Source organism: Lissotriton helveticus, chromosome 12, assembly GCF_964261635.1.
Source record: "Lissotriton helveticus chromosome 12, aLisHel1.1, whole genome shotgun sequence".
Taxonomy (NCBI): Eukaryota; Metazoa; Chordata; class Amphibia; order Caudata; family Salamandridae; genus Lissotriton; species Lissotriton helveticus.
Window position 1 is genome coordinate 281,418,891 of NC_136073.1, and position 24,626 is coordinate 281,443,516.

The 24,626-nt window shown below is 43.3% G+C and overlaps 1 protein-coding gene across 3 annotated transcripts in view; it reads right to left on the reverse strand.

Annotated features, from left to right (window-relative positions):
* Nucleotides 1-4,757: 4,757 nt before the first annotated feature.
* ANKRD27 (ankyrin repeat domain 27) overlaps nt 4,758-24,626 on the reverse strand; it is a 582,242-nt gene continuing 562,373 nt past the window's right edge. For all 3 annotated transcript variants that reach the window (XM_078670366.1, XM_078670365.1, XM_078670368.1), the window contains one exon: nt 4,758-6,146. In XM_078670366.1, the coding sequence (XP_078526492.1) occupies nt 5,604-6,146 (543 nt within the window). In that variant the 3' untranslated portion in view covers nt 4,758-5,603. The remainder of the gene's footprint in view (nt 6,147-24,626) is intronic.

Below are 24,626 nucleotides of genomic sequence, written 5' to 3' on the forward strand. Positions count from 1 at the left end.
TAATAGCAGCCAAAGTGCACCAATGCTGATGTGTGAATGTTGTTAAGAAATAGTATTCGCTGTATATAACTCAGAGCATCTTGGAAAAACGCACGCAGCAGGATCGTTTCAGCGAGGGAGTTCTCTCACTTGGCAGCATTTTCACTACACCTGTTACCATACTATTTGTTTTTAAAAATATGGAGGTCGGACCACCTAACAATCTTTTTCTAATACTTCACATTGCATTGCATTTAACCTCTGATAAGTGTCTTCCACTTTATTTCATTATTACATAAGGAGGATGAAGTCATGATTTTCTCGCCCTTAAGAAGAACACTTTTTTACTTGCTCTACAAGAAGGTGCAAGCAAGACTGTTAAGGTTTATTCATGGCTCATTCAACAACGCCGGTCCGCATTAAAAAAAAATATAAAATGACTGACCATTCTACAAAGCACACACAAGTACCTTGACACTACTTAACATCAGAACAGTGACAGAAAAGCAAAATGCGAAACCATGCTCTCACAATTTCAATGTCTCCCTCGAGTCATTGCACAGGAATCAAGACTTTACAGTCCACCCCAAGGTATTCAACACAATGGAATTGAAGGGATGCAAACTGATCATTTATAAAAGTACCCAAAAGTTCTCCTACAGACAAAGAACAGTGTGGAAAAGGGAACTCCAAGAAGCATAGAAATGCAAATTAGTGACATAATGTACTATTTACTTCCCTAGCAATACTGATAACATGCATGAACCCCAGAAGTAGAGAGGCCGGAGCCGAACATTCAGTAACAAACGGTCTCTCACCGTCAACGAGCACGGTTCCATTCCCCGGCTACTGGCTACGCGAGGCCGGGCCACGCCCAGTCAACCTCCGCTTCACAAGGCCATCACTCCGACAGCCTTGCCCACTCAGCTCCGGTGCCAGCAGCCCTGAATTGCCAGGGTCGCTACAACGAACGGTGGTGTCGTACAGAGATTGTCGCCATGTATGGCAGGCTTTGAAACATATTTATCAGGATTTTCTAGTACCTAATGCAGAGCGGTTTACACCGCGTCCACACTCTTGGCCATGCCCCCACTATCATTTTATCGTTTAATGCACTTTGTTTTGTAAAAAGCTTCCAAACTCGCCCTCGTTGGTTGTCTGTACTGACTTGCCCTTGAACTCACTCACTCCCCTCTGTTCCTACCCGTGTTGGCTTGCCCCCACCCTCCCTTCCTACTTCCTCCTTCTGTTTTCTGTGTTGCCCTTACTAATCCCTTCCTCCTGTTGTCCATGTTGACCCCCACCTGCCATAACAACAAAAAACAAGCATTGGCATAGCCAATAGGTCTCGCTTTTGGGACCTTCTAAGTATTTAGTTATGCAGCACAATATCCTTGGTGCAACAACATCAACTGTTGCATGGCTAAACACTTATAAGGTCCCAAAGGCGAGACCTATTGGCTATGCCAATGATTGTTATTTTTTGTTCTTGAGGGAAACCAGGCTAGTGCCAGGAGGGTCAAGGGTGAGTGGCAGGGAGGTGAGTGAATGCCAAGAGGGACAAGGGTGACTGTCAGGCCATGGGGGTGAAGAGTGAGAGCCAGAGAGGTGAGGAGTGAGTGCCAGGGAGATGAGACTTAAGTCAGGAGGGTCAAGGATAAGTGCCAGGGAGGGGGAAGGGTGAATGCAGAGAAGAGGGAAGTATGAGTGCCAGGGGTGAGGGGTACCTGCCAGGCCAGGGGGGTGAAGGGCTAGTGCCACGGAGGTGAAGGTTGAGTGCTAGGTCAGGGGGATGAAGGGTGAGTGCCAGGGAGATGAAGGTTGAGTGCCATGGAGGTGAGACGTAAGAGTCAGGTGGGTCAAGGGTGAGTGCCAGGGAGGGGAAGGGTGAGTGCAAGGGGTGAAGGGTAGCTGCCAGGCCAGGGGGATGAAAGGTTCGTGCCATGGAGGTGAAGGGTGAGTGCCAAGGGGGCGAGTAGTGAATGCCAGGAGGGACATGGGTGTCAGGGAGGTGACAGTTGAGTGTCACGCAGTCAATACTGAGTGCCAGAGAGGGAGAAGGGTGAGTGCCAGGTGTGAGGAGTGACTGCCAGGCTTGAGGGGTGAAGAGTGAGTGCCAGGGAGTTATGGGGTGAGTGACAGACTGCAAACAGTAGTGAGCTGGTGTCTAGAAGGAGGTGCGGAGATCATCACCCGGTGTGTGCCAGGCTGGGACGCACCAGTGCCAGGCCAGACTCGGGTGGATGCAAGAACCTCTGAAAGGCGGGTGCCAGGTCACTCGTAACCTTAGTACAGGAGTGGGGTGCGCAGGAGAGTGTAACATCTTAAAACAAGAGACTATTCAAAATCCTGAATACTCCACTTTATGGTCTTGCAACCTTATATGGAAAATATTTAGCAAATGAATGAGCTTCCGTAGTGGACTTGCATCTTGTTACAGCAACTTATTGAGATAAAGTTTGCATTGCAAATAAGCCAAAGCTAACACAATTTGAATTAATAACGGTAAGATTCGCAATGAACTAGAGACAAATTAAAAAAGCACTCCATGATTGAATAGAGGATAAAGAATAATAAAAATGGGGGCAATAAAGGTCTCCTTTTCACATCTGACAGCCAAAAAAACAGGGTGTTGTGGAGGACTCGGATTCTAGTGGAATCAGAATTTTTAAGAGTCAATTTTTCATAAAACTTTTTGTTGCGGTTGTGTGTGTGGTTGTGTGTGTTTGTGGGTGGTTGTGTGTGGTTGTGTGTGTGGTTGTGGGTGTGTGTGGTTGTGTGTTTCTGGGTGGTTGTGTGTTTCTGGGTGGTTGTGTGTGCGTGGTTGTGTGTGTGTGGGTGTGTGTGTGTGTGTGGTTGTGTGTCGGTGGTTGTATGTGGGTGGTTGTGATTGTGTGTGGTTGTGTGTGTGGTTGTGGGTGTGTGTGTGGTTGTGTGTGTGGTTGTGTGTGGGTCTGTGTGGTTGTGTGGTTGTGTGTGTATGTGGTTGTGTGTGTGGCTGTGTGTGTGTGGTTGAGTTAGTGTGTGCGTGTGGTGTGTGGTTGTGTGTGTGTGTGTGTGTTTGTGGGTTTGGGTATGGTTGTGTGTGTGGTTGTCTGTGAGTGGTTGTGTATGTGTTTGTGTGTGTAGTTGTGTGTGTGTGGTTGTGTGCGTGGTTGTGTGTGTGGTTGTGTGTGGCTGTGTGGGCGATTGTGTGAGGTTGGTTGTGTGTGTGGTTGTGGATGGTTGTGTGTGTGTGGTTGTGTGTGGTTGTGTGTGTGTGGTGTGTGTGTGGTGTGTGTGTGGTGTGTGTGTGTGGTTGTGCGTGAGGTTGTGTGTGGGGTTGTGGTTGTGTGTGTAGTTGTGTGTGTTTGTGTGTGGTAGTGTGTGTGTGTGTGTGGTTGTGTGTGTGGTTGTGTGTGTGGTTGTGTGTGTGGTTGTGTGTGGTTGTGTGTGGTTGAGTGCGTGGTTGTGTGTGTGTGGTTGTGTGTGGTTGAGTGCGTCGTTGTGTGTGTGGTTGTTTGTGTGTGTAGTTGATTGTGTGGTTGTGTGTGTGGGTGTGTGTGTGGTTGTGTGTGGTTGAGTGTGGTTTTGTGTGGGTGTGTGTGTTGTGTGGGTGTGTGTGTTGTGTGTGTGTGTGTGTGTGTTGTGTGTGTGTGTTGTGTGTTGTGTGTGTGTGTGTTGTGTGTGTGTGTGTTGTGTGTGTGTGTGTGCGTACTGTAATCCATGCAAGTTGCGTGTTGGGAGCAATTAAATTAGGCCAAATACCAATTTGTATAGTTGGTAGGTATTGACGAGCAGAGTAAATACGTGGTCGTGCACGGAAGAGACTACAAAGTTTTAGACCAATAAGTTTATTCATAAGACTAATAATAATAAGACTATTTTGATGCAACTCGAAAAAGTTTGCACACCATGGTAATTTACATTTGGATTCAAACGAAAGTGATCGGACGGAGACAGAGGGGAAAGCATGGGAAATAAAAACAACCAACTTAATGACCCGTGACGGAGGGGACAGATGGCGGCTGCGCGTGTGCATGCAAGCGTGTAGCACTTTGAAAACTCACCTACTAAATGTCTCGGCCAGATCAGCACATGGATCAGGCGAGACCTAAAAACGCTATACTGCTATCTTCACTGACTGCATTATAACACTTTTTTTCCTCACACCCTCTGCCCTTATTGTTGCCTACTACTCTTTCATCTGTTTACCTACCACCCTGCTCTCCCTCTTGCTAGCAATAAAGCAACAAGCATTGGCTTAGCCAAAAGGTCTTGCTTTTGGGACCTTATAAGTGTTTAGCCATGCAACAGTTGATGTTGTTGCACCAAGGATATTGTGCTGGATAACTAAACACTTATAAGGTCCCAAAGACGAGACCTATTGACTATGCCAATGCTGGTTGAATTTTTCCTTGTGGTCAGATCCATACGACATTTGGAATACTGAAACCGCCAAATGCACTAACTGGGTTCCAACTTTCGTGCAGATTCAAGCTAGCAGCAAAGTTATTAGCAAATTTAAAAAATGCCCTTTCTATTGAAGATAACCATTTATAGCTGTCCCACCTGTTTCTATGTGGCCCATATAGGCCCTCTACTACAATTAATTTCTAGAGACGCTTCTGCAATCTCAAATACGGTGGCTAAACATAATGGTCTGGAACACAGATACATTAACTAGTTTTGCCACATGGGGGGGTAAAAAAACAGATTTCAATTATTAGCAATAATTTGTTGATTAGGTTTCACTTTGAAGAAATGATTCCTTTAGTTATTGCATTTCCAAAACATTGTGACTTTTAATAACCTTTATTTTATAAGTGTTTGATTGCATCATTTGGCACATATCAAAGGCACATTAGAAAATTACATGAAATTATAAGTTACTTAGTACAAAAATATAAATGTGACACTTCTTCTGCCGGAATACAAGCATTTGCAAGACTGTGCATATATGTTATGCTTGGAGTTAAATTTTACTGGCTTGCCACAAGCAAAATTATTTTATCAGCATTGTCGTACAAAATCTGATAAAACTGCCTTTTTTTTACACAAATATTTTGCAATATATTACATGACAACCATTTACATGTATATCAGCTAACAAATTCAGGTTTGATTTGCCTTTACCACAAAAAAGGAAAACACCTAACACCCTTTGCTTGTGCTGTTGAGATTACCCGTGCCAATACATTAAATAATTGTTATTGTGCTTGAGCATGTCAAAATTAAACTAACACATTTGATTTTAGTTAGCAGCATTGCATATAAGCACGAAGTGTGAGAGTTGGAAAAGTGATTTGTTCCAAGTTGTTGAGTTTTTTTTATTTAGTACAAATTATTTTACAAGAGAGGATTTGACCTTTCTTGTTTTAATACATGCATCTTTCACATAATGTTAATTCATTTTCATCAACATTTTATGAGTATTGCTGTATATTTACTTTCTGGTACCGAAGACAAGGAAACAACAAACTTTTCGTACATTTTTTTAAATACACTTAATAAGGAGAATTTTACACTTGCATTAGTGATACAACTGGAGTACGTAGGCAAAATCTACACCGATTTTTTTCTTTTACTGGAACAATTCTAAACTAGTGCCTTGATAGATGAATTTCATTTTTTTGCATGCAGTCTCAGGATTGGGCAGTTTTTTCTTGTTGAGGTCCTTGGCTTATGGACTGTGGTGGTGTTTCTAGAACAGAGAATTTCAAGTCCAGTGAGCATCGCCTGTGTGCTTCGTCACACAATACTTCGTGGTCCTTTTCAAGAGGTAGTCTTTCTGAGGCAGATTTACTTTTTGTAATACCCTCCTCTTGAAGGGGAAAATCAAACTGTCTTAGATTCTTAGGATTTTGACTGCACACCTGTAACTCTTTGTCTATGTGTTCATAATCTCCACAGCTCTGTTCGGACAAAGGGCTACTGTGATCTGTACAATCTAATATATCGCTACTGTCACTGGTATTTCCCAGGGCCTCTGATATACACCCCACTTCAACCGTGTGCCTTCGATGCATTGGTTTTGTGTTTTGAATGGTTTCAACATCTTCTTCACCACCAAAACCACCATCATCTTCACTTGCAGATTCACCCCCATTTTTTAAGCGATCACATTCCATCTTTTCTGAATGTTCAACGTGTTTCAACTTACTTTTATCAAAGCTTTTAATTTCCAACTGTAAACAAAAATAAGAATGGATTATTAGTTGAAGAAATGCAAGTTGACAATCCTATTAGCACCACACTTCATTTATGTAGACATATGAATATACTATAACAGAAAGCTAGGAAGAAGTAAAAGTATAACGAATGTTCCATTAAGTTAAGAAACATTCTTTTTTTGTTGAAAATCAGAGGCACATTCCACTTTCCATTTTTGAAAAGTACATACTTTGAACTGGAAGCAGGTTTCGATCATATAAAAAATCATAATGAAGCACCTTAATTATTTAGACCTAATCACATCCCGAATACCTGCGCCTTCAAACACACCAACACAATGAAGCTCACATCTCAAAAATACTTCTGACCAGTCTTCTAACCTAAAACCAGTTAACCATGCAAGTGGTTGGATTTTTCAATTTCAGATAGTTTGACCACATAACTTTATTTTGAGAAGCATGAAGGAAGTATATTCATCTTGCACATATGAAAACAAATACATATCTCATACCTTTGCATTTGAAATTTTGATAACATCTTTATCATTGTAATTGTTGAAGACTGCAAAAGAGTGATGAATGCAGAATCGTAAATCAATCTTCAGCATTGAGAATTGCCGTAGAAACCATACAGCCTCTTGTGCTCATTTGGGGTATTGTGAAGAAGAGCAATCATATCAAATCGATGTTGACCTTGCCCTAAAAGGGAGTTGGCTAGCAAAAACTGACAGGCTAAGTCCCATGTGGATGGGAACAGTCTAAACCTAAGCACATTCTGGCTTAATGGAGTAGTATCTGTGAACTGCAGCCTGAGTGCCTTTGGCACAGCAACACCCTCCCCAAAAGAATCACGTAGACAGCGAAATGTGAAGGATGGAAATTTGTGAACCAACCTTACTCACTGGAAATCCATCTGAGTAGCACTCCATTCCACTGTGCTTGTCGCACCTGCGAGTGTCAAGCTATAAATGGGCAGCAAGCACTTGGACATGAAAGCAGTAATCAAGAAAAAGAGGAAAGGGACTACTTGAATGTCACATGTAACTGAGGGGTGTGCTCAAGATTGGGAGGAGGGAGGTTAAAGGGGGGGGTGAAGAAATGGATTGTAATCCAACATCTGTCAAGATTTTCCTGAATAAAGCAGTTTGTTTGGACAAGATTGTGATTCAAGATAAAGAGACATGGGGGGGCGTGGCTTGCGCGCCGCTTCAGCATGGCGTGTCGCGCTCGAGCTCCAGGGCGTTTGCGGTCCGTTGGAGGCTTTTATCCGCATTCCGAGTGCCCCTCTTCAGCGGGACAGCTCTCCTGGACAGCGGAACATACTGGGAGCAGTTTGACGTATTTTTCGGCGATTTTCAACTACGGCTGAGTTCATTCCTGTCAGGCTGAAGTGACGCTCGTTTTCCTTGACGGGCGGCCGCCATCTTACCCGCCTGTGACGGAGAGCGGCATTTCTCCTCAGAATTGTCGCACTGGATACATTCTTGCCGGTTCTGCAGGATATCTGGGTCCATTAACCTCCAGTGACTACATCTGGTAACTTTGTGCTTTTTTCTTCTTTTTTTTTTCTTCTTTTGGTGCTGCTTGGCTGACTATTTTGTTGCTGACGCTTTGGCTACCTCAGTGCAGCACTCTGACATTAGTGCTGCATTTTGCTTACGTTCTTTAACTCTGCTTTGACCTTTTTGGTATTTACAAGGCTCTTTTTTGTCATTCATGCCTAGATTATTGGGCTTTGTCTGCGCTCAAGACACCTTATTTCTTGATTTTTGGTGTGAAATACGCTCTTTTTGGCCTCTCTTCTTCCTCAAGTGGTTGTCTATTTTTCTTTGTGGCAGTTGTTTCATGGCTGCAACTATGGGTAGTTCCTCAACGACTAAAGACTCGAAAGATACTGGTGCCTCTCTTAAAAGGCTTAAGCCATTGTCTCCTACGCCTGAGTCTTCTCAGTCAGATACCACTTCCACTCTTGACACTATATTAACGCGCCTTAATGAGGTCCATGATATTGCGCAGTCAACAAAGACTAACACGGATTTATTGCAAGTGGAGGTGTCTGCTATTAGAAATGACTTTAAGGCCCTCTCTATTCGGGTTTCAGCCACGGAGACACGTATCAGTGGTGCAGAGGATACCATGCAGAAACAATCCAGGTCTCTCATCCTCTTAGAGCGTTCAATGGCGGCATTGCGAAAGGATCTCACTGAGCAGGAGGACCGGAATCGTAGATCCAATGTGCGCATTTTTGGTTTGCCGGAAGATGCAGAGAAATCATCTTCTTCTATGATTGACTTCTTAGATCAATGGATTCCTTCTACTCTACAAATCTCATTCCAACGAGACTTTGAAATAGAAAGGGCACATCGTGTCCCCACTTTTCGCTCTAAGTCAGCAACACAGCCAAGAGCGATTATTTTTAAGCCACTGCGTCATCAACATACGGAGCAAATTCTTGCTCACATGCGGAAGGTTAAATCTATATCCTGGGAGGGCCATCGAATTTCCATTTCTCAGGACTTCGCCAGAGACACAGTCATAAGAAGGAAAGGTTTCCTCAATCTTCGAAAACGTCTATCTGAGATGAACATTCCCTTTTCCTTCTCTGGTCCATCGAAATCTCGTATTACCTTCAAGGGTCGTTCCAGAATTTTCGACGAACCGGCAGACCTCGCTTCCTTCTTGGACAATCAGATGGAAATACAGATGGAGATCCAACGGGCGACTACGATGGATCCTGGTGCTTCGGGCACTTGAAGTGTAGCCTTATGTCTCCTCTGTTCTCTCTTCTTTTTCAGATAGATTGAATTAATTTTCTCTTATGCTTTTTTGTGGTGGCTTTATCTTCCCTGGTTGTTGGTATATTGGTGGTGTTTGTTTTTTTTTTGCTCTGCCAATGGAGTTTTTGATCTCTATTACCTATTACTTTTTCTATCTGATGTTTTTTCCTTCTCCTTATATAGAATAGTTGCTTCAGGTTGTGTGTATTCCTATGTATTGTTTTCTTTCTTACCAGATGACTTTAATTGCTTTATCATGCCGTCCCTATACCTGATTTTCTTTTCCTGCGTTGTTTGTGGGACGGCCTATCTGATTCTACTATAGGTTTTTTCTGTTCTTGTTTTCTTCGTTTTTTTATTTCCTTCTTCTTTCTGTGGTCTTTCCCTTTCACTGCATCTTTCTCTGCACGCGACCTGTCTCGCCTTGTCTCCTTGTCTCCAGTTTGCGATTTTTCTCTTCCTTGTCATGTTTGTACTCTCCTTCTATGTGGGTTCCCTTTTTCTGTCTGTTTTTTCTTAATTCCTTATACATTTCTGTTTTCTTTTTCTTCTTTCTTTCGGTTACTGGTAGTTTGACTGTTGTTTATAATCCACTGGTAATATTTCATTGCTTGTTTACTTTTTTACCATGTTAGAATTTCTACGTTTCAATTCCAAGATTTTGCCTTATTTGTAGAGTGTTTCATCTCTTTTACACTGCCTACATTTCCATAGTTGTACTCCTAAGCTGTATTTAGGCTATATTTAGGATGCTTCTCTTTAGGATTTATCTCTTTTCTAGTTCTTTCACTCCCTTTTCTAATTGTTCCATAGATTTATGGATTACGCTGTTTGATGGTTCCTAACTGTTTCTGTTGATTAGGTCATGCTCTTTCCCTATATAGCACTTTATTTTCTCCTTGATGTATAACCCTACCCCTTGTTATTAGATGCTAGTCTTCAAGGATGCCTTACTTTCATACGGTTCTGTTTTCATTCATTCTCTGTTTCTAGGTGTTTCCTGATTATCTATTGCATGCTTCCAGACTTCTGTACTCTAGCAAATGCTGTTCTATAGATTCTTATGCATTTTTCTTTGCCTATTTCTGTATTTACTGTATTCCTGTTTTAGAGTATCTATTATTACTGATGATTTCATGTTTTTTACTTCAAGTTCGTTTTACCTGCTTTTTCTCAACAGATATCTGCTTTATTTATATTTACTCTCGCTTACACTTTTCAAATTTCTGCTTTTAGATGATGTTGCTATTATTAATGCTTTTTCCAGATATTTTTTACATTTGATATCTGTTTCATGAAATGTCTTTTTATTGGGGCTGATTATACTACATTGTCTTCTCCTCATAACGGCTCCTTGATCCCCCTTTTCACGTTCCCCCGAGTATGAATTTGGTCTTTTTCAGACCTCCCTTCTTTGCTCTTCTCCCCTTTCTTCTCTCCTTTTCTTGCTATTTCTTCGCTTTTCTTGCTCCTTGGACTTCTTCATTGACCTTCCTCTTTTCAATGTTTTTGTGTGATGTTTGCGGGTTTGTCACTACTCTGTTTGTTCTTATATTACCATCTATGTCTCTTCCTTTCGTTCTCCTACATGGATCATGCCTGGTTTGAATGTATTATCCCTTAATGTTAAGGGTTTAAATCACCCAGTTAAGCGGTCAAAAATTTTGAACTACTGCAAATCTCTCGCGTCAGATCTTGTACTTTTACAGGAAACAAAGGTCTCGAGTAGGGAGGCCCTATTCCTGAAGAAGGAGTGGGTTTCGGATGTTGCCTGTTCAGATGCATGTGGTAAAAGAAATGGGGTTATTACGTTGATTCCTAAAAAATCTGGCTTGTCTATTATTTCTTCAGAACAGGACACAGAGGGTCGCTGGCTATTGTCTAAGATGTCTGATGGTAATGTTGATCTCTATGTCATGAATATTTATGCCCCTAATAAAGATGATCCTCTGTTTTGGAAAATGGTGACCAAAAAATTGAATGACACTCCTCATTCTGGTAATCTTATTGTTGGTGGAGATTTTAATTTACTAATGGATCCACTTCTTGATAGGAGTTCAGCCTTTCATTTCCGCCCTCCGAAAGCGCATAAACAAATGACTAATATGTGTTCTCTTCTTCATCTTCAAGATGTATGGCGTCTTTTTAATCCCTCTGGTAGTGATTTTTCCTTTTTTTCCTCCCCTCATTCTACTTTCTCGCGTATTGACTATCTTTTGGTACACTCCTCTCTTCTTCAATCCTCCTCCTCTCCTCTTATTCATCCCATTTTGATTTCCGACCATGCCACAATTTCTTTCACGCTGTTGTCCTTTGCTCCCATCTCGTTCATGGAGACTGAATACGGAAATTCTGTATGATGATAACCAGGTTTCTGAGTTTTCTGAGGACATTCAGACTTTTTTTCTTGAAAATGAGGGCTCAGTAGATTCCCCGGTGGTGCTCTGGGATTCCTTTAAATGTACGTTTCGTGGTCACGTCATTAAATGTATGGCAAGGAGGAATGCTGTGATTAAGAAAGAACTAACGGAGTTGGCTAATGACATTAAATCACAAGAATCTCTTTTTCGTCATTCCAAAGATAAATCCTGTCTGCAGTCCATTAAACAATTGAAATATAAATACAATTCTATTGTCACTAAAAGAGCTCATATTGGACTTCAAGCTCAAAAATCTACAGCGCTCTTATTAAAAAATCGAGCGGGCAAGGCTCTTGCGGCCACACTAAAATTTCAAGAATCTTTGCGTATCTCTTCCCGGATTTCTTCTATTAATGACCACTCCGGTTCTAAGAAATTCCAGACTGAGGAGATTCTGGAAGTATTCCGGGACTTTTATAATAACTTATACACTCCTTCTAATCAGGCCTCTTTTCAGCAATGTCAAGAATTTCTACAAACAATTCCCATAAAATCAGTATCTGTAGAAGCCAGTTCCTCTTTGAATGGTCCAATCACCATTGATGAAATAACCGCTGCTATTAAAGATACTCGTTCTGGAAAAGCACCAGGTCCGGATGGATACCCTATTCTATTTTACAAAACCTTTCTTCCGGTACTTGTCCCCAAATTGAAGTCTGTTTTTGATGCTTTCATTAAGGATGGTTCTGTATCTGGGTCTTCTGCTGATGCTACCATTGTAGTGATTCCAAAAGAAGGGAAAGATCATTCTGACCCCAAAAATGTCCGACCTATTTCCCTGCTCAATATGGAAGCTAAGATCTTTGCGAAGATCTTAGCTAAGCGTCTAGAATCCTTTATTCCTCATCTGATCCATCCCTCGCAAACAGGGTTTGTAAAGGGTCGCCTGGCGCGTGACAATATTCGAACGTTCTGTCATATTCTTGGAGCAGCTAAACGCTCCCAGCTTCCGGCCGCGGCTTTGGCACTCGATGCTGAAAAGGCCTTTGATAAGGTTTCTTGGCCTTTCCTGCGTGCTGTGTTATGTGCTCATAATCTTGGAGACTCCTTTATTCAAATGGTTATGTCTCTTTACTCTTCACCTAGAGCTAATATACGAGTTAATGGTGCTACTTCCTCCTTTTTTCATCTTCGACAAGGTACTAGGCAGGGCTGTCCTCTATCCCCCCTTTTATTTTTGCTATCCATTGATCCTCTTCTCAGGATGATTGACCTCCACCCTGATATTAAGGGTTTTTCTTTTGGTCCTCACTGTATCAAAACAGCTGCTTACGCAGATGATGTTCTTATTTTTTCTGACGACATTACCTTAGCCATTCCTGCTATTTCTGATACGATTTCTCGCTTTTCCAAGGTTTCTGGATACACCCTAAATAGGGATAAAACTGAGATGTTCCCTCTGAATGCGTACTGTTTCTCTCATCATATGGGATCTGCGGGCTTCAAATGGCAATCTAAGCAGTTAAAATATTTGGGTATTTATTTCTGTTCTTCCCTTTCTGCTACCACCTCTTACAATGAATCTCAAACCATTCTTAAAGTGCGACATCTTTTGGACACCTGGTCTCCGAAGCACATTTCTTGGTGGGGTCGTCTGCAAACGCTTAAAATGATGATTACCCCTATCATCAATTTTGTCTCCTCTATGCTCCCGGTTAATCTTTCTGCATCCTTCTTTCATGAAATCGATGTTCTTACATCCAAGTTCTTATGGAATGGCAAAAGGGCTCGGATTGCCTATAAATTTTTACGTCAACCCTGTGATATGGGGGGTTGTAATCTTCCTAACTGGGAAAAATACCAGATTGCCTTTTTGGCGTCTCAGGGCGCCTTATGGTTCTCTTCTCCTTCTGTTCATGTTCCCTCTTGGCTGTTAATTGAACAATATCTGGCCTCTCCTTTGCCGACTGCTTCTTTTCTGACTACGAATACCCTTTCTATCCTTTTCTCCCGATCCATTATTTTAGATACTATTGCGGCGGTCCGGAAGATTGATAAGAAAGTGGCGGTTCCACTTCATAAATCTCGATGGTCGTCTATTTGGCGAAATTCTAGAATCAAGGTTGATGTTGATCCTTCTTTGATGGCTTATTGGGCTGGTAAAGGTATAGCGCTTGTTAAACAGCTTTATGATGATCACCATCAACCATTACCTTTTTCCTCCTTAGCGAGCCAATTTTCGTTATCTAATTTGGACTTTTATACCTCCCTTAAAATTAAGGTGGCTCTTGCTAAACTGCGCCTACATCCTTCCTCCCCCACAGTTACCCTCTTCCAACTGTGGGTGCGGTCTGGTCATGTGGCCTCCAAAATTTATAAATTCTTGTCATCTTCTATATTGCCTGCCTCAACTGTTGCTCAACGTAAATGGCTGCGTAATTTTGATCATGCTCTCACTGATCATATTTCTTCCGACACTTGGCAGCTTCTTGGTAAGCTTTCTCTACGTAATAAAATTGCCCCTTCACTAATGCAATCTAAATTCTTCTCTATCAATCTCCTTCATTGGACTCCTGTTCGTTTGCACTCGCTGAATCTTAAAACCGATGACTTGTGTTGGAGTTGTGGGTTGCTACCTGGTGATTTCCAACATATGTTTTTTGGTTGTTCCCTCCTCCAACCCTTTTGGGACCTCATCCACAAACACCTTATGCTTATTTTTGGTATTCAATTCCAACTCTCTTTCCCATTAATTATTTTAGGTCCGTTAGCTTCCCCGGTCCCTCTTCCTTTGGACTCCATGGAGTTGCAGTTGATGGACTTATTGCTGACTATTGCTGTGAAGGTTATTCTCATGGAATGGAAGTCTTTTTCTTCGATTTCTTATCATACTTGGTGGGCTTGGGTTTCCTTTCTACGAAGTGCACATACTTCTGTTGATCAGGCTCATCTCACTCCTTCCATATCTGCGGGTGTTTGGTATGCTTTAGTCATATATATGGATTCAGCCTCGCAGGGGCAGGTTGCGCAATACCCCTTTGATATGTCTGATTAATGTGTGTTTTTCCTTTGTAGGAAGGGTCTACGGAAGTCCATTTTCTTCTTCTCGCTCTTCTTTTCTTCTTCCTTTTTCTATTCCTTTTCTCTCCTTTCTCTTCTTTTTCCTCTTTTTCTCTTTTCTCTATATCTTCTCTTCTCCTACCCCTTTTTTCCCCACAAATATGATCTGATAGTGGTACCATTGTTCAATATGTCTGCTGCATTTTACTTTCTCTCCTTTAATTGTTTTTTTTAATCTGTATTTAGTAGACCTAGTACATTGACTTATGGTTAGAGTTACTTGTTTTTCTGGTCTTCATATATTGATTGTAGTTCTCTGATCTTACTGGTATCACTATTGTTTGTACCTTATTTCCTTATGTGCTCCTTAAAATATTAAATCTTTTGAAATGAAAAAAAGATAAAGAGACATGAGACCAGAGCTTAACACAAGAAATTTGAGGAAGTGGTGCAAGAAAATGTGTTCTGAGCAGATAACCATTGCTGAATAAGGTCGTAGGACTGAAGAGTGGTTGCTATATTTTGTATGCAACTCAACTCTACAGGGACTTGGTGGAATCCCTCCACCATGACAACTGCAAAACCAAGCCGTTATCCAATACTGACCATGTGGCAACAACTCTAATTCTAAAAAAATATTAATAAGTGAGTGCCAGGATAAAGTCAGAAAGTAAGCTATAGGTCTTGAATGCTTTTACTTGACTTCATGTACATCATACATTTGCGAGGTGAAAACGGATGTCATGTTGATGTTCTTCATAAGTGATGAAATGGATGGTAGAGAGATTCCACATTTAATGCTCATGCATCAGCAGTCTAAATATTAAGGTCTTGTGTAGGGTGGCCTGCACCAATGGTTATGAAGTACACCAGCATAATGATCTAAAAATGATTTTTGAATCACAACTGTTGGTCCTCACCCTGTTCACACAGTGCATCATTGTTCTGCTGTGAGCCTCAAATACTTCCTACCCTTTGCTATGCTAGCCAGGGCGTCTCCAGCTAGTAGAGATGCCCAACCCCCCGACCAAGCTTCACTTTCGGCAGCAAGGTCAGCCGGAAAATTAGTAAGCAGGAGGTGTGTGTCCCGTCTCAGCCAGGGCCACCCCTAAGGTGTTCTGAGCTGAAGTTACCCTCTCCTTTGAAATTCCTCCATATTGTTTGTGAGGGTTTCAGCCATTAGGATTAGGGGTGTGCCGCCTGCCCAAAGGGAGTGGACATACAAGGGGTGTAGTCACACTAAAGGTAAGTAGCCCATTGGCTACTTCTTTCCAGCATGTTGTAATGCCCCTGAATTAAGAGTTTGATGGACCCCTGAACCTTAATCCTTAGATTCCTTGAGCTAGAGAAGGACAAAAGAGTCGTACCAGCAGTGAAGACTCCTGACGACAACTGACTTGGCCCCAGCCCCACCAGCCTGTCTGTAGCCCTTGACGAAACCTGCTCCAAAAAGCGACTCATTCTGAGGGCTCAGTGACCTCCAAAACCCTGGGACGACTGCCTGCCTTCCCCAAACACCAAGAACTCCAAAGGACAGCAGCCTTGTCTACAACAAAAAACAAACACCAATAACTCCAGTGCCCTGCTGAATTGCACAACCAGATCTCTGGAACCACTTCTGCACCAGACGCTTCTGGTCTGAGTTGAAGTGGCCCACTGGTCCCAAGAAGGTTCCCCAGTGGTCCTGAGCTCGAGTCCAGCCTAGGGTGACCTCTACTGGACTCCACAATGATGCCTGCTGCCTCAATACAAAGGGTCCCCCAATGGCGACCGGCTCTGGTAAGATTTTTTCGACGTCCAAAGACACCCCTGCACCCGTAGCCCCCAGGCCTTAGGGAGTTCCCCCAACTGTGTCCTTGAGTTCTTCAGTATCTCAACTTACCTCCAGAGCCACCGGTTTCCTTCGTCCAGCTTCTGAGCCTGCAGCCTTTGAGAGCATTGTTCTCCACGGATTTTGTCTGTGCCGCTGAGCCTTACCATAGTGTTGGTCTAAACCCCCGGAGATTGACCCCACCCACCCCTAACTCTAATTTTACCTACCTTCAATGGGAACCCCTTTGAGTGCCCCCAGCCTCCACTGATTAACATTGGGCCCCAGTAACCGAATTTGAAACTCTGCACCCAGCCGCCCCAGTGCCACTGGAGGTGCAGTCTCTACTTTAAATTGCACATTGCCCAGGGTGATCTTAAAATTCGAAGCTGCAAAACGTATTTTACTGCAACAAAGTATCTTTGGTTCCAAGTAATAAACATACAAAAAGTAATACTTTTTACACACAATTGGTCTCGGATATAGTCATTCAGTGTGGGTAATCATTTCTTGTCTGAGTGTGTACAACAAATGTTTAACACAGCCCTTTGATAAGCTTAACTGCTCGTCCACACTGCCACAAAGAGAGCAGTATTATAGTAGTCTTATCTACTTTAGCCTCTGTAAAGCCTCTGGAGATCTACTGGACTCTGTGCACACTATACTTTACTTTGGTATAGTATATACAGAGCCAGCTTCCTACATGTGGTTTCGTCCATTCTGATGATGAACTGTACAAATAACCTCAAGGGGTCGAAACGTTGACAAAATAATAGTGTACTGTACTTTCTATGTAATCCAGGAGCCTGCAATTCTGTTTAGCGTTTAGTTGAAATAACTGTGCATCCTCCTTTGTCTCTATTTATGCATACACTGTCTAGCATGTCTAGCACTAGCGCACTTCGTATTTGCTTACCTCATGTTCACTGCACAATTGCTTTGCTTGGTAACACCTCTCTAACTTCGAATGTATATATTAACAGAGCTAAATCAGTTTGTCTTCTTAAGATTCTAAATGTTGAATAATCAAAAGATATATTCTTTCTAGTAAAACCAATCTACTGATGGTTATTCACTAGGTTACTGTGGGATATCAGAACTGACATCTGTGGATTGAGAGACAAAGTAAGACGGAGGAGAATACAGATAGTCATTTACATTTGCTGAGATGAGATGCTGCTTCCAGCGACACAGCCTTTATTAAGCAATCGTCAAGCTAGGGGAAGATGTGAGACCCATCTCCCAAGCAGTGGGTTCCAACCATTACCATTAATTTGGTGGACTCTAAAAGATGTTTCGAGCTAGGTAGGGAAGAGCCACAAAATGAAAATGCTGTCCATCCACCACAAACCTCAGTGACTTTTGTGGCAGTGCCATAATTATATAAGGAAGTATGTGTTATGCAGTCCAACAGGAGCAACCTGTCTGAACCACCAAGGCCTGATTAATTTATGTTGGGGGCACCATCATGAACTTCTGCGTCTTCCTGTACTTGCTGTGAAAGGGGGGGGTTCATATTCAGCCAATGTGTGAAAGTTTCAATGTTAGGGTGTAACCTGATCTCATTTTCCAGATGACCAATTGGTGTGAATTGTTCATCCTACATTTTATGGTTTAAATCTTATTATTCTAAGCAGGGCATAACATCAACCCACTCACATCTGCAGGTCAGTTGGGAAAAAAAGCGACAATAAATCAATATGAGAGGAAAAGAAGAAGAAAAAGGGTAAACAAAATATGTTTTTAAAAGGACAAACAGAAGGAATACATACACTCGAGAAGATCATCATATACCCAAAAAGAAGTTAAAGTGTCTCATATGGGGGTTGAGTAGAGAATAGTCAGAAGGTTTGTCACTCATCCGAGATAGCTGGTTGAATGAGGCAAAGTAGGCGCAAATAGACAGGACAGTTCACTAAATTTGGTTGCTAAGAATCAAATACCAGAACCCTATGTTTTATCAACCCATAGCAGACTATGTGTGACAGTTGCCATTAATTTCTCTTATCCCACGAGTTCCCATAGTTTATAAAGACAATCCAACTTTGTCGGGATAACATTGATACCCCAATAGGACACACCACCTGTTTAGCGGCTCCAATCAGTGTGATGGCTGGCCCATGGAATGATTTCAAGGAATAAGTCAATGCATTTGGGAGTCCCAACAATATATAACTGGGGAACCTAGGCACTTCCGTCCCATGAATTTGATCAATATTGGCCAGGATTTCAGACCAGAAGTGGTGGATTTTAGAATAAAGTGATAACAGGTGCGTAAGGGTCCCTACTTGGCCGCATTGTCCAACTCCTGTAAGGGCGCCCCTAGCCATTGGGTGATTCTAGCCAGAGTGTAGTACCATTAGTGGGCTCTCTTAGGGAATATTTCCTTCCCCACTGTGTTGCAAGCCGAAGCCCTGGCCCTGTGTACTATGTCATGCCATTCCTCAGGCCTGAACGCACGCTCGCACTCTTTTTCCCCACCTACGTTGTGCCAGAGTTTTGGTGTGTGATATGGGAAGGAGGAGGAAAGCATAGATATCTGAAAGAATGTGTTTATCTGATTGACATGTAATTAGCCCTTTTTCGAATTCGGTCAGCAGCTGACTAGCATAGGGGCGCATCCTATATTTTAGAAGAAACTCAAAATTCTTCTTCCCTCTGGGGTCGTGCAGCTTAAAGATAGCTGGGCATAAAAAGATCTTGGAACGTGAAAGTCAATGGTAATATGCAGTGACGATGTGGACGATCCCTGTAGGCTCTTCTGCCCCATAATTGGTCAAAATAGAGGATGCAGCATTACTTTTCAAGCATTTGAAAGAGCTGCCTACTTTCTTCCTAAAAAGCCTCCTGTTGTATAAATCAACCGGGCTGGTATGTCTCCTGAAAAACCAGAAGCATGCATCGCGGAATTGTGTCTGTGCCTTTTGACCATTCCCCTGTATTCCCATCGAGTTAAAAGCAGTGTTTGTTTCGATGTATCCATATTGCGTGTGATCAGTAGAGAAAACTATGCATAGGTGCTCAGACAGGAGTCAAGATAACAGGCCAACCATCTACCATAGTGGACTGGAATATCAGAAGAGCATGGGTGAGGTATTTAAGGCTCTTGGGCCAACAGCCACAAACCTTTCTGATTTAGCTGTCCAACTTTTTGACTCTGTCAGGGGACACAGTTCTGGGAAGTCTAAATCACCAAGCATTCTGGGTTGAAATGGTGCTCAGAAACACACCAAAAGATTGGTTTAGGTGAGGCAGATTGGTGTTTTTGGTTTATCAGTGAACAAAGAGCAAAAAACGTGTTTCTGCAAAGCTGCACTCAGTAGGTGCCTTGTTCAAAACTAGATCTCTGCAGACTATACAAAAGAGGTAAAAGTATTTTACTTTAAAGGCAAGGTTAAAGATAGTGCTTACAATGCAATAGGAGTTACCTTGCGCTTACTCGAGTGGGGGGCTGAGAAGGAAATTATTACTTACCCCGTAAGCATCTGTTTGTGGCATGTAGTGCTGTAGATTAGCATGCTGTGCATATTCCCGCCATACAGTTTTGGGCTCAGACATGTGCAAGATGTTTTTCTTCGAAGAAGTCTTTTGAGACGTGGTATGGTGACTCCACCTATTGCTGGTAATGCACATGGCAATTGGCTCCATTGTTAGATTGTTTTTCCCGCATGGATGTATATGGAGCATGGAGATGCAGGAGAGGATGACAATGCAAAGGAAGATTAAAGATTAAAGAAAAATGTTTCTGAAACATATAAAAGGCTCCCAGGGAGGACATTGGGCACAAGTGAATCTAGAGCACTACATGCCAAGAAAAGATGCTTGCAGGGTATGTAACATTTTCAGTTTGTGGTACGTGTAGCTGAAGATGCACATGCTATGCATAGACTGTAAAACAGTCCTCCCTAAAGTGATGGCTAGCCCGAAGATGTTGAAGATTTTAAAAATGTACATAGGACAGCCTGGCCAACACTAGCTTGATGGCGAGCTAAAGCATCCACAAAGTATAGTGTTTGGTAAAAGTGTGGGGAGTAAACCCCGTATCTGCTTTGCTGATGTCAGCTATAGGAATGTTTCCCAAGAAACCAATGTAAGATCCTTTTTGAAGTGGGATCTGGGAGGGACAGGTAAAGGTCTTTTAGCAATGATATAACATGTCTGTAATGCATTTGACCAACCAGGATGCTATACCTACTTTAGAGAGAGAACGCCTTTGTGCGTTTTGAAGAGGGAGACAAGGAGCAACTGAGTCTTACAGAAGGGTTTTCTCCTACCACTGTAATACATTAGGGTTCTCTTAACACCTAATGTTATGTAGAGCACATTCTGCGACTGATTCTGGGTGTGGAAAGAAAACTGGGAGTTCAATGGTTTGATTAAGAGGAAAGGTAGAGACTGCCTTAGGAAGGTATTTTGGGTTTGTCCTGAGGACTACCCTATCATTGTGAACTTGTAAAAAAGGTTCCTCCAGCGTAAGAGCCTGAAGCTCACTCACATGCCCGAGGGAAGTAACTTTCCAGAAAAGAAGTTGCAACAGACAAGAGTTCAGTGGCTCAAAAGGTGGGCCCATAAGCCTTGTGAGAATAATATTGGGGTTCCACATGGGAGCAGGTTACTCCCACAGAGGAATAATCCTTTCAAACCCCTCCATGAAGGCCTTGATAACAGGGACCCTAGAAAACAAAGCGTGTTCTCTGTTTTGAAGGTAGCCCCAATGGCAGCTAACTGAAGAATGATAGAAGAATAAGCAAGACCTGACTTGTGCAAGTGAAGCAGATATCAGAAAATGGGCCACTTTTAAGTTACTCCGTCACAGCAGTAATGGATATACCGTCCCCCGAAATATAAATCCCATAGGATATAATGGGATTTATATTTTGGCGAACAGAATATCTGTCACCGTTGTGACGGAGAAACCTGTCCGCCAACATCTCAATCAGGCCCAATGTCTTGAACTGCTGGTTTGAAGCCGTCAATATGTCTAGGAAGATAGTAGTACGCAAACAGTTTCCATTTGGCTGCATAGACCGCTCTAGCGGTAGGCCTGCAGGCATCTTTAAGGTTGGGCATACACTCTGAAGGTAAATGGGGGTATTAAAACTCTAGGGCTTCAGGAGCTAAATTGCTAGATTGGGGTGTCTGAGTGTGCCCTGATTTCGTGAGAGAAGAGGAGCTCGGTTGGGCAGCTACTCATTGGGGACTAGAGACAGGTTGAGGAGAGTGATCAAACAGGGCTGTCTGGCCCAGGTAGGGGCTACTAGACAGAGTGAAAAGTCTGCAGAAGCTTTTGAACCACAAACAGAAACAAGCATTGGCATAGCCAATAGGTCTCGCTTTTGGGACCTTTTAAGTATTTAGGTATACAGCACAATATCCTTAGTGCAACAACAGTTGCATGGCTAAACACTTATAAGGTCCCAAAGGCGAGACCTATTGGCTATGCCAATGCTTGTTGGGGATGTTGTCGGTGTGAATAAGTAGTGTGCCAATAAATTCCTTTGCGTACGTGTGCCAGTACTGCTGGCATATGTGTTCTCTATGTGCGCCTTTGATACCGCCTCTCTGTGCAAGAAAGCCTTACATAACGGGAATGTTTTATGTGTTTTAGGAATGTACAAGTGCCATGAAGAAGGCACCTAGGTGCTATTAAATTGACCACATTTCACATAGGCCTTGATATAACATAAACTTAGGCTACGAGGAGAAGAGTTCTCAAAGCCTTTCAAAAGGCATAGTGATCTTCAAAAGTGGTGGTCCAGTTTGTTCCACAGTAACACTGCGTGCACTGATCATGCTTTCTAAAAATTAGGGACAGAAAGAAGGACGAAATACCATGATGAAAATTGAACTAAAGGGACTACAGCAAGACATTTTTCAAAGCAGATGGGGTAACTTAATAGAAGGCTTGGTTACAAACACACAGAACCCTGAACTCTCTATGTGGCGTTAATTGAGAACCCACTGTAATTATGAAATGCTGAAAGTAAGCAATCATTGTCTTTTTTGACATCAGGCTTTCTGATACTGCTGAAGAAAGGCAAACAGACACAACTAGTATAATGTATCGTCAACAAACCCAAAGTGATCCCGAATTTTATTTGGTAATTTGGCAATGAACGGCATTCAGGGGACTGGACTGCTGCCTGTTGGGCTATTGGAAGGACTACCGCTTTGCCTGGGAAATACCTGTGCTGGACTACCTGTGAGCATCCCTTTGGTCTCCCCCAGTGATCTTGTGAGGCTTGTTGGCTTCCCAGAGCTGATGAGCAGAAGCACGTGGTGAACGCTTTCTTACTGGCTGTACTGTGCTTGGAAGCACGTGACTAGCACTGGTGAAAGGGCCCTTGGTGTGTGGTGCAGCAGGAGGGGAGAGCTTGTTAAGGAAGTGCTCTCTCTCCTCCCCCCTGGCAGCTGATGAGTGTATGCACCCCTGGTGACTTGCGATGCCCTCCACAGTGAAAGTGCGTGGTGGAGGTTGGAGCACTAGTTTGTGCAATTGCCAAGTGCGGGGGGAGTGCTCCGTTTTTGGGAGAACTGCTATTGAGCCAGCATGCATCCATAGGCTGGTGCTGAGTGCACCAACTCTTAGTGCCCTGGCTGCGAGGAGCCGATGCGATAACGCCACCGACCCCCAGTTGCCCAGCAACCAGGAAGTGCCTGAAGCGGCTGCACCAGTGGGCGGGGCCTACCGGCACAACGAACAACACAGGAACATTGAAGCCGTCCTGAGGCCGTACTTGAGAACGTCCTGCAGTGCAACCTGGGAGGGCCAAAAGTTGGTGTGATCTCCTGGGTGCCACTACGGAGGGCTGTGGGCTCGGGGAAAGTGTAAGACCGGGCCCGGGTGAGGTCATGGAAATTACCGGCCTGCAGAGTGAAGGAGCAGGCCTAGGGCAAAAGTAGCAGAAACATCAGACTCACAAATTTGGCCCGGTGACTAACAAGGAGGGCGGGGGGAGAAGGGAAGGGGTAATGAGAGTGAGGGAGGGGGAGAAGGAAGGGGGTATTGAAAGCTGAGAGCAAAGGGGTGGAAGAGCATTAAAACAAAAGTGTTTCACGCGTTGTATGGATTAATGAGCCATGACAAAAATCCAGATGGCGGATGCGCGCGTACACGCGCGCGTAACCACAAGCTTGAGGCCAGCAAAATCTTGTGGTAGCACTTTGAAAACCCACTTACTAAATGTCTCGCAGAGCAGCGCATGCACCAGCTCAGGCGAGACCTAAAAATGGGAGAGGTAGAAAGAGAAGGCAAATATTCCTGACCAGTTCATCCATAGTTCATTGCCCATTGACTCGATGTGGGAACCTGTAGGTGAAGTTGGGCATTTACGTTTCTTGACGGTGGTGAAGAGGTCGATGTGGGCTGACCCTCAATGGTGGAAATATTGGAGCAGACCTTAATGTTGCTGCCTCCTGCTGAAGTGGCCTGCAAAATCTTTCTCTACTCTTGGTATGTATTGTATGTAACTCTGATGGATTGTCCACCGCCAAATGTCCCGTGCAAGTTGAAACAACTGCAAAGAGTGTGTCCCACACTGGTTCTGGAGGTAGAACCTGGCAGTTGTGTTGGTTCTACGAATGAGTTCTACTTTTTGTTGGAGACTCGGAGGGAACACCTTGAAGGCTAGCTGGATAGACATCAACTGCAGGTGATTGATGTGAAGACCCTGTTGATGGGGTATCCGCATCCCTTGAACGGTCAACTCCTGTAAGGGCACCCCTAACCTGTGAGCAAGGCGTCCCTAATGATGGTCATTTGTGGCACTGGGTCTAGAAAGGGCCGGCCTTACATTAGGCTTTGGCATTCCACCACTGCAGAGAGATGAGTGCAGCCTCAGATCAACACTAGATCCTCTGCCTGTGATCACTGCTACACCAGGCACTCCTTCAATGGGCACATCTTCAACCTTGCATGGGGGGGGACTATCGCAATGCAGTAGGCCATCATGCCAAGGAGGTGCATGACCTTTCTGACCTTTACCGGACGTTCTCCCTGAAAAGTGGGGGCAGTGTGTGGAAAGTCATAGATCCTTTCAGAACTGGGGTATGGTTTACCTACGACTCCTAGAGTCATATGTGTTAGTGATAATGACTCTCAGGAAGGATTGGATCGGAAGCGGCTCCAAGTTAGATTTTGTGGTGTAGATGTTGAAGCCTAGGCAGTTTAAGAGATGTATGGACTCTCTAATCGTCCACCCTGGCCTGGGGGCGTGAAAGTGAAAAATAACAAAAAGTGATAAAGTGCATAAAAAAGTGCACAATGCTCATTCCAAAAATACTCCTAATTCTGGAGTGTAACTGCACTTTAAAATATGGCGCTAATTGCTCCATGGGTCTCAGGAGGGGGGTAGGAGCGTCCCTGGCACATCGCCCTCAGCGCTCGCTGCCCGTTTAACCACCTAGTATTCCCTCAAACCGGACCCCTGCACTTTATCACTTTTTGTTATTTTTCACTTTCACGCCCCCAGGCCAGGGTGGACGATTA